The sequence below is a fragment of the Pipra filicauda genome, unplaced genomic scaffold (assembly GCF_003945595.2).
Source record: "Pipra filicauda isolate LSUMZ 115617 unplaced genomic scaffold, ASM394559v2 scaffold3_size10097308_pilon, whole genome shotgun sequence".
In the NCBI taxonomy this organism is placed as follows: Eukaryota; Metazoa; Chordata; class Aves; order Passeriformes; family Pipridae; genus Pipra; species Pipra filicauda.
Genome location: NW_024104532.1, coordinates 8,038,622 through 8,051,205, shown reverse-complemented (window position 1 = coordinate 8,051,205; position 12,584 = coordinate 8,038,622). Strand labels below are relative to the sequence as shown.

The following is a 12,584-nucleotide window of genomic DNA, read 5'->3' as shown; positions in this document are numbered from 1 at the left end:
TGGCAGTTATGGTTTCATTGGCTCTTTAAGCAGCTCCAAAACACCACCATCAATGACTTTTGCTAATTGTATTGCTTCCAAATCTGTTGAGTATATATTCCCTAGAATTATAACTTTTAATTCTAATGGAGACTCAAGTTTTCGTATTTTTGTTCAAATTCAACCTTAACATCCTTTGGATTTCCAAAATTCTGTATGGTTTTTCTGCCTGGGAAAGGACATTTCTGAAAACTCAAATACATCAAATAAGCTAAAACTATAATGTTCCAGCATTCAGGAGAACCAGAGTTACATTCACACTACTTCAGCATGCAAAGATAAAAATATACATCGGATGTCAAACTTTACTGACCAAAGATTTTTTTGAAAAATAACATTTCTTTATATTTCTCATTAAAATTTTGAAGCTATCATCTTAAAAACTGGTGAAAACAACAGCTAAGACAATTTGTAGTTATCAGTCAGCCTAGAGAGAAAATTCAGGTTCCTAATACTGAAATGATTCAGTTCAGATTTGATATTATCTTTGAAAGCATTTCCCCAGAGATGCTCTTTTTGTTTTGCTTTAAAACATAAATGGCCTGGTTTCTAGTTCTCCAAACCACTCCTCCTGGAACATTTCAGTGTCTCAGGAAAATTTACCTGGGAAGAGAACTCTGACAGGGGCTCAACACAGCAGAGAATATTAAGAGCAGGTTGGATGATCAGCTATCACAAGCCATCAAGATGTACTTAACACACAATAAAGAATGGAACAGATGTGTGACTCTTTTCAAGTTGTATTTTTGTAGTACAGCATCCTCTATATCTGCCCTGTATCCAACCTGTGCCACATCTGTGACAAACAGCTGCTGCCTCACCTCTGGCATCCTGAAAGGGATCCTTTTCTTTTGCTTTTGAGAATTTAATACATGACATCCTGGTTTTATGGTGCTACATTACAATGCTGAAATAACACACTTTAGAAATGCCTGAAGTTGTGCCAAAATCTAGGTTTCATATTTGCAAGTTTAACTAACAACTTAGAAAGTTTTAAGTCCAGGCATGTATCAGAGCTCTAAGATTATGCATTATTGAATCATACTCTTATAAATTCCTGCTGAGCTATTCATGTTGATATGAGACACAAAATTAGTGACAGCATCTTGGTTCTACTCCTTGCTTTGATGCTGCCAGTGCACCTGAGTTGGTCATGGCCTTGGTGTTCTCAGATGACTGCTTGTAAAACAGAATTATTAACAATGACAGAATTATTAAAAATTCTCACCTTGAAGATGAGGAATGCAGAACAGTAACATAAAAATACTAAAGGAGGTGTCTCAACATCGGCCCTTTCATGTTCCTTCCCCCCCAGGTTAGAAATATAGAAAGGAAATGCAAAGTAGGTATGACCACTGAATCTCTTTCCTTAGTTAATAGGCTTAAGTTTATTTTTTTTAACCTGAAAAGCAGACCATCATCCTGGTTTTTGTATTTGCAATGCCTTTTTTTTTCTACTAACAGCTTCGCTGACAAACCCTGTCTCTACAGACTCAAACTTTTTTTATAGCTCCCTTCGGTCCTCACCTCCTAATGCAGAGAATGTATCTTGCCACCTGACTCACTCCCCTCCAGCTATTTTTAGAAGCTTTTCCATTTTGATGGACCAGTGCAGATCACATTCAAAGAACATCAACTGCATTTAAGTGAAGTTACAGATGTGACAAACTGACAAATCTGGGAAGAAAGACTAACCCCAACAACTCACACTACTGAGAACAAATGAATCCCAAGATCATTCTCTCTGCTGTGGGTGACTGTTGTAAAGTTTCATCTGTTTATCTCATAACCCCATGGATACTTGATTTTTTTTCCCCCCTGTCATTTCCTCTCTGTAAACATCTACAAAAGAGTTTTAAAAGCATACTACTTCATCTTACCCAGGGGAGCCATTTCAATCACTCAGTCAAACATATATTCATCAACTAAATAACTCTTATTCATTTAAACTGCTGTGTTATTTACCCAGTTGAATTACTATTTTGGCATATACATTCGAAAAGACTGCTTTAGCATTCAAGTATATTTGCCTTTGAAGCTATCAGAGAGGCAATACATGACAACAGCAATGCAAGCTCCCCCTGCTAAGTTGTCAGCAGGTCTCATCTGTGAGCTGGAGGTCAGATTCAAGGTGGCAGCGGATGGGACATGCCCAGCCAGCCTTTAATTTAACTGATGTCAAGCAGTGTCAGCTTGGGAGGCAGAGCTGTATTTACACTGAAACCAGATATACTTGAGTATTTATAACTACAGTATCCCACACTGCAGCTAAAATTAAAAATAAAAACGAAATCTGGCTACCAGCAGTGTCATGCCACAGACATCACACTGGAACAGCAATTAACTCCAGGGCTGTGACTGTGCCTTCATCACAGGGGTGACTGTAAACTGCACCTTGAGAACACTCTTGGAAAATATCTAGCAGAATAACCATTCCAGTGGATCCATAATGAACTACCAAGATCACGTGGACAACCTGAAATTAAACACAAGGAATAAATATCACCAGTGTTGGTTAAAGAGAATTCTCTTCCACTTCTTTTCCTGTAGTTGTGTATTTCTTATAAATCACTGCTGCAGACATAGCTTTCCTTATCTTTTTATCTAATTCATTTTTCTGTTGTTGTTTGTTATACAGCCAGGGATTTTTCACAGATGACTTGGAATTCTGAAGAAATTTATGGTACAGCTGTGTAAAGGAAACCATTCAATATAAAACTACACCCTACTGACTTTTTGCCAAAAAAGAATGTGTGAAAATGACTGTGGTTCTCAATGACAGTTTAATTTTTTTCCTCAGGTAGCTACTTATATGACCAGACATTTGTTGTCGTTCCAGAAAGACAAATTAAAAAAAAAAGTAGAAAATGTCTTTTCTATATAAATATATTCAGTGGAAAAATCAGTGCTATGCACTATTACCATGCTGATGACTCCCTATATGAACTTATGCTTCAAATTATTTACTACTACCACATAAGTGCCCTAGGACTCAGGTGAAAACAGATTCTTTCTGAAATGTGTACAATAGATTGACTGCTACTGCAAAACAAATTCCCACAGCTACAATGAACTAAAAAGCCAGGCAATGGGAGTTTGTCTGGAGGAGCTGCTATGGCACATCTTGAACCACAGTTATGCTGAAGATGCTGAGGTACCAACGAGCTCTGTTTTGTGAAGTGAGGAGGAAGGAAGCTTCTGAATTTGTATGAGATTTCAGGAGCCCAGTAAAACAGCTTCTGATACAAAATCAAAATCTCAGGTTGTCGGTCAGCATCCCAAATTTCTGTTGTGGTTTGAGGAAAGAAAATTTTCAAAGGGAGTGTCTGTTAAGCCACCTGCTGCAGCCAAACATTGTGGCCCTGTAGGTGGAATTAAGCATCATGCATTAGTATCCTGATACACCTAAAAATTTAGGCACATCTTCACATTCATGTGAGCAGGGGTTCACAAGATCCATTGTTTTCAGAATCCAAAGCAAAATACAACTGATATAAAATCAAGATCTGTTAGTTCACTGCATTCCATAAAGAACAAATATATACTAGTGTTATTTTCTACCTGAGCATAACAATAATCTCTGATGGTTTATAATGCACTTTATCACCTACCTTTGAACACTACAACTTATACTATCACCATTAACATGATCAACACCTAAAACTCCTCTTCTCTTCTGCTGAATTTAGCCAAACACTTGCTTTTGCTGTGACAGCTCTTGAGCCTGGTGTATTTTCAGACGACCACATCTGCAAGCCTTCATAAGGTCCATATTAATAGTTCTGCTTGCTAATGTGTTAATTAAGATCTACATTACATTAGCCTCATAACTACTTAATAAGATTAATCCACCTGGAAAATGATGGCATGTCTTGATTAAATTGAATGAAGGTAACAGAAGTGACATTTAAAGTACATTGATTGTTATTACATTTTGATCATCTGTTTCAAAGCGTCTGAGAGGAAATAGTGGAAACCCAAAGATTCATGTTGTTTACATTGTTAATGAGGTATGAGTTTATCTTTTACAACATGACAAAGAGTTCTCTCCAGCTGTTCCTTAGTCCTTACACTGTCTGCTGAGTAGGTTTCAGCAGGAGCACAGTTGGGGGTAGCACCAGTGAGTCAGGAACGGTTCTTTTCGCATCTGAACCCCAAATCATCAGTATACGAGGGTGGCAGATCCTCCCATTGCATCATTTTGTTATTCCTTTAACATTGCCTGTCTGCTGCATTGCTAATAAAATAGCTTAACTATTAATTTCTGTGTGCAAACCAAAATGTGACTCGCAGCTGCGTCTGGCAGAGCTCTCAACATCATTTGGAGAGGGCTGAAGACAACCTGTACAGCTACACAATGACTGCTGAGCTCAGCTTTCCACATTTATCCAAGGAAATTTCTGCTAGATCAGTAGGAATCTGTTTTTCTCCTCTCTCATCTCAAGTAAGAAAGATGTTATCAAATTTAACAGCAAATTTAACTTCCTTTGTTTCATTATTACCATTATATTTCCAATGCTGAACTTGTTATCTGGAAACTAGTATTTTTCATGACACCTCAATACTTTAATATCTAATTACCTGTAATTGTGTTTTTGAAATCCACACACCTTGTGGTAGATTTAGTGCAACATCTCAAACTGACCATGAACTTGGATCAAGCTGGTTGGTCCAATGAGACACAAACCCTCAATTACATGAGTATCAGAACACAAATTCATATCTACTTTTTCCAACTAGTATATTTATTGTACATAAAGTGATCTCTCAGGTCCTCAATTGCCCACAATTATCTTTGGTGTCTTTTAAAATGAGGATTTCCAGGATCAGAGACCTCAATCTCTAACTGCGTTTTTCAGCTTCACAGAACATTACTATAGCAAATAATCAAGATAAACTACTAAGTCATTTTTTAATTACTAGCAAATCTGCTAAATCTGTGAGCACACCAAAGACAATCTTTCCTAAACAAAAAACTCTCCATCAAAGCATTCTTTATGTGGATTTGCAGCTGGAGTTAGTTTGGATATTTCCACATAAATGGTAGGTTATCTTAGGTGTCCTCTGACATGGTTTAGGTTGATTTTCATGGTATATTCTGTCAATTAGAAGGGAAACAGCACATAGTCACATATTTTATGGCAACGTGTGTCTAACCTTCTACATAATTTTCACTGCAGAAAACATTTCTAGGATAGATTAACAGAATCCAGGCACAGAAAAATCCCATAAGGTCATCTAATTCACTTCTTTGTCAAGAAGCAATTATTCCCAAACATGCCTCTGTTTTCCCCCAACTTAGATTTATTACACCAAAATTCTAACATCATCCTTACAAACTCTAAGAGACAAATGGGCTTCACTCTCAGAAAGCTTTTTTTAATGTCATTACAATCTACCTCGTCCCTGTAGCAATTCCATGGCAGTGTCAATTTTTTTTTGTTTTTACACACCATGAAGAGATACTGTGTTATAATTTGTATAAAGAGAGAAACTTCTCTTTACTTTTGTCTCTTAATCTCAACCCCTAGTTCAGCACAACTTCCACGGCATGGTGGACTTCACTTGCAGTTTTACAGCAGCACTGAGGATTTTTCTGCCCATTGCACTTGCCTCTTCCTTTCAGACATATCCAGTTTTAGTGAGATGTAGTGTGTAATTACAAACCCCCTGAAACTGTGTTATCTTAATAGTGAATTTTGTTTTCATTCAGGTAGGAATATGCAGTAATAAAGTAATTTACATTCATCTGAAATTGCAGTTTTATTATTTTGTACCAGAATTTAGTCTCTTAATAAGGAACAAGCAGATCAAACTGAATACCTGCTATTTTTTTCTTTCCTCCTTTCAAATTGCTCTACTTTAAAATGCCTTGCTTGCTGAGTAGGCACAGCTTGTGTTTAAGTGGCCCTTCTCAGACTAGGGGTTAAAGGTTTCTTTGGGAGACCCATGTTTTGAAAAGAATGGCTTCATCCTGAGTTGTGTCAATTATAGAAAGGTCACTCTCCACAGCCAGAGCCCTGAAATGGTTGTTGTGTTAAAAGCTGTCAGAGGCTTTCCTAAAAACTGCTGGGATAGCAATATTAACTTGGACATAATAAAAGGAAAGGTGAGGTAGAAAAACTTTTTACCCTTCCCAGCTCTAAGAATTTGTCTTTTCCTTATTCCTTGTGTTCATCCAAACCTGTCATTCATTTTATTCCACTGTGGAAGATTACTTGCCTAAATATTGTTCTTCCCCATTCCCCCAGGTTATCAACATTTCAGCAACCTTCTACAAAATGTCAGAAGAACAAGAAGTAAACTTTTCCAACATGCTAACAGCAGCAATTTAAGACATAACCAGCAGTTCTGTCTCCTTGTCTCCTCTACAGGAGGTTACCACTCCCAAAAGAGCAGCATCTCCACCTCTTCAAATGTGCAAAGCTAATTAGAGTGGGGCCGGGATAAACCGGCAGAATTTGCACTGAAGTGCCCCAGGCAGATGAGCACATTCCAATTCAATAATCCTGCTGCCCTATCTTTGCACAGAGATGGCAACAAAAAGCTGCAGGGGAGGGAATTGGGAAGTGTGTTAAACACTGCAGTTGCCTGCTAAGTGACCATAATTGCAGACCTGAGCTGTTCAGGTTCCTGCCTAGAACCATAGGGTCTCTCACCTGTGCACGATCTGGAGGAAGCTCAGCAGTAATATACACACTCTGCCTTGCACTCAGGGATGTGCTGTTCATCCAGTTTGACCTACAGTCAGTCAGAGGTGAAAGCCAAACCAACGAACACTTGCCTAAAAAGACTTTCATGACGACGAAGCCAAAGCCAGTCCCTCCACAAAAAACAGGAAGAAGCTGAGGTGCAGCAGCATTTTTTTGGAAATAAAAGTAAATCCATGAAATGATCAAGCCCATAAAAGAATAACTCAGCTTCCTTGCCCAGCTGTATTTGAACTGATTTTTTCCCCCCCCAGTACATCCCATGCAAGTGTCCTGTGTCAGCATTTGTTTCTAACACTTGCTTGGCAATTAGCAAGTTTAACACAGACCACAGGTCCTGAGAGCAAGATGCTGCTCAGTCCTGAACAGAACTCTTCTGTTGACCGAAAGTGAGTGCTCAGTCACACCATCCCACCATCACAGCACACCAAGGTCTGGGAGGTGCTTTGACTTATTCAGACATTCTGTTCTGCCTTCTCATTGCAATGTTTGTAATAACCAGAGAAAGCCTTACTGTGGTGTAGCGAAGAAAACCCCTGAACCTCACCAGTAAAAAGCATTCAATTTAGGTGATTAAAGTCTTTTTCGTGACATATAATTTCTCTGTATTTTTAACATACCCTTTCTTAGCTTAAGAAAGTATTTCTGGTTCTTATTTTTTCTTCAGATTGCACTGTGTTTGCCATCCTCCACTGGAATACAGTTTTTCTTTCAGAGAAAAAGAATTCATTTGTTGCCTGCATTGCTCATACTAATACCACAGGACAGACTGTTTACTATGGGTCAAATTCTGCTGTCCTTGATGTTTGATATTAGAATTCATCTGAGAAAGAAGAAGAAACAGGGATGTCGTCGTAGCTGCAAGCCAAAGTTCTTGACTTCCCTTCTACTAAATCAAGCTTTTCACAGAATCACAGAGTGGGTCAGGCTGGAAGGGACCACAGTGGGTCACCTGGTCCAACCTCCCTGCCCCAGCAGCGTCATTCCAGAGCACATGGCACAGGGCTGCATCCAGACAGGTCTGGAATATCCCCAGTGAGGGAGGCTCCACAGCCTCTCTGGGCAATCTGTTCCAGTGCTCAGTCACTGCACAGGAAAAAAGTTCTTCCTCATGTTCAGGTGGAACTTCCTGTGTATCAGTTTCTGCCCATTACTTCTTGTGCTATTGCTCAGCATCACTGAGCAGAGCCCGGTCCATCCTCTGACATCTCCCTTCAGATATTTATAAGAATTAATAAGTTCTCAGTTGCCTCTTCTCGAGGCTGAACAAGCCCAGCTCCCTCAGCTTCCTCTCCCTTTGAGATCTCTAACTACACCTGGAAGCAGGACATCTACACAGCACAAAAAGCACACTTTAACGACTAAGCCCTTCTTCAGCATCATCCGGGCGGGCACATCCTCACCCAGCGATCAGCTTCCAGAAATCACATGACTGCGCACTGATGCAGCGAGGGGCCAAACCGAATGACAAAATCAGGCTCTTTTCAGGGAGATTTCGCGCGGACCCCGCGGGTCTGGACCCACCTCTGCCGGCAGGGGCCGTCGCCGGGCCGTCGTCGCCGGGCGGGCGCGGCGGCCGCAGCCCGTTGTTGAAGGTCGGTCCCTCGGCCGGCTGCAGCTGCCAGTTCAGCCCCAGGAGATGCATCGCTGCGGACACAAGGGCGGGAGACAGCGGTCATCTCAGTGCAGAACACCGTAAAAAAAGCGACTTGGCTCAGAGGAATGGGAATATGCAAAAAAAATTTAAAAAAAAAAAAAAAAAAAAAAAAAAAAAAAAAAAAGGGCAACGACAGCGACAAAAAAAATCCCAAACAAACAAACACGCCTGGTGACTCACACACATCTGTCTTAGTTTTTTTTGTGCAGTTATCAGATCTTCTAAATTACTGAAACACAAAAGGTAAAATGCTTTACAAACCAGGCGATCACAACAAGCATTCTGTTCAGACTCTGGCATCAGGCACCACTTTCCGACTCACACGTTGTGGGGGGGACACATCCTGGGAAACAAAGCACTGTTGCAAGTACCAGCTCTGAGTTTAAATTATAGGTGGTAATTTATACGCTGATTATAAAATCAGCTTTAGCCCTATGTATACTAATCACATTGTAATGCAATTACTTTGTGTTTAGTACAACTTATTCAAATCAACAGATTAGAATAATAGAATCTCAGAATGGTTTGGGTTGGAAGGGACCTCGAAGCTCATCTTGTTCCAACCCTCTGCCATGGGCAGGGACACCATCCACTAGACCAGGTTGTTCAGAGCCACATCCAACCTGGCCTTGGACACTCCCAGGGATGGGGCAGCCACAGCTTCTCTGGGAAACCTGTGCCAGGGCCTCACCACTCTCACAGAGATGAATTTCTTCCTAACATCTAATCTAAACCTACTCTCTTTCAGTTTGAAGCCATTGCACAGCCTCTGTCTTCATTGTGTTGATTAGACTTTTCTGACAGACCCAGGGCTTTGCCAATGCTTTGACCTCAAAATCCTGGGCCACACACGGTCCCACCCAGGGAAGGTTTGGCTGCTCACAGCACCTGCTCGTGGCCTCTCCAGCCATTCCCATGCCAGAGGCACGACTGTGTGGCCCATGGTAGAGGCTGTGCAGCTGCACCTGGAACATAAACTGTGGAGTGGGATCAAGGCCAAGGCAAACCCCCTGCAAGCGCATGAGTTACAGGCACAGTGGCAGGGCTAATTGAATAAGTCCTGTGCATAATGCATGAGACTTGACAGGTTTGAATCGTTCAGCCAGTGGATTTATGTGCATCTTCACCTTGTATCAACAGAAGCTACCTGCAAACATCTCCACACTTTCATCATATTATCCCCACGGCATTCTCACAATGCAGAGCAGTGGTGACAGAGAGAAAAGGCCACCAAGCTGTTTTTATTCCCTTTCTTTACGCCCACCATCAGCACTCTTCCTGCTTACACAGGTTGTGTGCAAACATATATACCACAGAGAACAGCATTTCCTGTTATGTAAAGAAGTGTCTGAGAGGATTCACTGTCAATTTAGGGGCAGAAAATAAATATAATTATGGGCACCCTTAGAATATTCACCTCTGCAGTGTCAGATCCACACCACATTAGCAGATATTTTGCATCCAATTCCAAGCAAATGTAGCAGAGCTGGTGTGGTCACAAATAGCCCAGCAGTGGCCACCTGCTAAGTGTTCAGAGACTGAATGGGAGGGATAGGAAAGGCAAAAGACTTCTCACAGGAACTGCCATTTACAGTGCTTGAGCCATCACTCAGATAATCTCTGAATACAGGGAATCCATTTATATGTGATCTATTCACATAAGTACTCCTAAATCCAAAGAAAACAAAGCAAAACATCTCCCATCCCCAGAATCCATCCATTCCCAACTCCTGAAAAGCTCTCAGCACACAATCTATGCAGAGTTTAACCTTTCTGACAAAAGCAGCTGGGGAGCAAGGCAGCTTTCCTAGCACCATCTTCCCCTGGACATATCTATGGACTAAGCAGACATCTCAGAACAGTGAATAAAATCAAGAGACATTTTGTGTGAACAGGGCATTTGCCAGATTTCACACTGATGCTGAATTTACCATTTTTTCTATTATGAAAAAAACCAAAACATTAAAGCTTCTGGTATGTTAAAAAATACCAGGCATGAACCCGAAAAGGATGTTTGGCCGAGAAACTGTTCAAAATTTACTTCTAGGGAATGCTTAAGAATTCCTTGAAAATATACAAATGTTTTATTTGGTTACAACTTTTTTTTTTTCCTGTTTTGCCAAAACAATCATTTTAAAAGGCTTTTTTAGTCTTATCTCAAAAAAATAATTTTCCTTTTCAGTACCGCAAACGAAATGGAAAAATCCCTCACAAAGCTCAAACAGTACCAAGTCACAGCTCATACAGGCTGTGCCCATGGAGCAGAGACATCTGTGCTGGGGCTGTGACAGGGCTGGGGATGGAGGCAGAGGAGCAGCTCGGGGCATGTTTGTGCTGTCAGCTATTCCCACACCATGCACAGGCACCAAGTTCAGCTGGACCAGCCCCGGAAGCCAAGAGTGCATAAAGATTAAGTGAATTTCAAAGCCCCAAAATGAAAACAAGTCACAGAGGAGAATTAGACTTTTGTGGTTTATATTCTCAGTGTATCTATTCAAAGTTGCAATTTTTTTTATTTCATTGCAAGCATAAATGTAGGTCACTTGCAGAGATGAAAGCCTAGTACTTCTAGTGTGCACCGGTCCTTACAAAGGAGAGATAAGGAAATCATAACTAATAGTCTGTCCAAGAGAATTATAGTTGCTACCTTATAATTACCAGGTAAATTCAGACAAGGAATTACAAAAGATCTTATTAACATGGTATTAAAAAAACCCCATGATCCATCTGCTTCCAAGCACACCATGGTTTCATTAATAACTTCACTGCTCTGTGTTTTAATCATAGATGCACGTTAGGTGGAGGAGCAATTAGAGCTCCTTCCTAACGGGGCAGGGATTTGCATGTCTGCTCTATCCCTCACAGAGCCTGAGAATCTCCTGCCCAGCTCACACATCCATTAGGTGAGCTACAAACTTCCACTAAGACAGCTCGAGTCACAGACACGAGGAACGTTCACCTTCTACCAAGAATAAGTCGAGCAAAGTGTGTCACGGGGGCCTGAGGGGAAAGCTCCGTGTTTGCACCGCAGCCAGCAAAGCTGACTGGCAGCCGAGCAGGGAGAACGAGGAGAAACCCATTCTCTCCTGCTTCACAACGCTATGAGATGGCAAATTTATATGATTAACCTTTTGTTCTGTTAATCAAACAAAAATGCCTCCAGCAAAGGAATAAGTTGAAGCCCGTTTAATTAGAAATACGGGGATCCATTCAGACGTTGAACGCGTGTGTGTCAGAGGAGAAATTTGGACTGGTGAATTTGTGGCTGTTTCCTTTTTTTTTTTTCTATTTTTCTTTTCTATTCTGAACCTAAATAATCTTTATGGCTTTGCCTTTCCAACAACACATTTTCTTCTGATATTACAGTACTGGCCACATTATCTCCAAAGGATGTTCACCAGACAGCTCAGTTGTGATACTCAGCCACAACCAAAGCTAATCATCAAAATATTTTCCAAACTAGCCAGCTTAGTCAAACATGTTTCCAGAGGTCCACATTTGGTTTGTAGATAAACCTTTGGAAACAAACACATCCCTGAAGATTTAAAACACAAAGAGCTGCCATTTTATCTGCATGGTGTATTCATAAATTACATTTTACAGAGCACTTATGTATGTTTTGTAGGAGTTATTTTTACATGTTTGCTTTTTATCCCCTCAACATTTAAGCATATTTGCTAAGTTCTTGTCTCTGATACCTGATTTTCAAACACTGAGCTTGTCAGAATTTATCTGGTCCATTTAACACTAACATCTACTAACTCAGAATAGTGAATTGTGTATTTATATTCTCTAAAACACAAGAATTCAGAAACAATAAATTCTGAAGTAAAACCTTTGAGATTTAGGTAAAAAATAATAACCTCTCACTCCCAACCTAGCAACACACACACGTACAGAGAGTGAAAGCACCTGGAAGCGAAACCTGCATTGCCCATTAAGAACAAAGGCAGAGAACTGGTTCATCACTCCAGGTGGTAGAGCTGTCAAGGATCAGCCTAAGACTTACATAAGATAGAGGTTGCCAGAATGAATCACATCTTATTTTAAGAAGTCCCAAAAGGTAAAAAAAAAAATCCACAGAAAAATGAAAAAACTTACATGCAAAATTTTCTTGAACGTTCTCTAAGACTCAGTAGTGTCCCCACATTCCTCTTTGATTAGTCCTCTCTCTTTCT

At 40.4% G+C, this 12,584-nt stretch overlaps 1 protein-coding gene across 15 annotated transcripts in view; it reads right to left on the bottom strand.

The window, feature by feature from the left end:
* The window catches only part of TENM2 (teneurin transmembrane protein 2), a 1,087,321-nt gene that overhangs the window by 117,128 nt on the left and 957,609 nt on the right, over positions 1 to 12,584 (bottom strand). For all 15 annotated transcript variants that reach the window (XM_039385212.1, XM_039385215.1, XM_039385216.1 and 12 more), the window contains one exon: positions 8,274 to 8,396. In XM_039385212.1, coding sequence (XP_039241146.1) covers positions 8,274 to 8,396 — 123 coding nt within the window. The remainder of the gene's footprint in view (positions 1 to 8,273; positions 8,397 to 12,584) is intronic.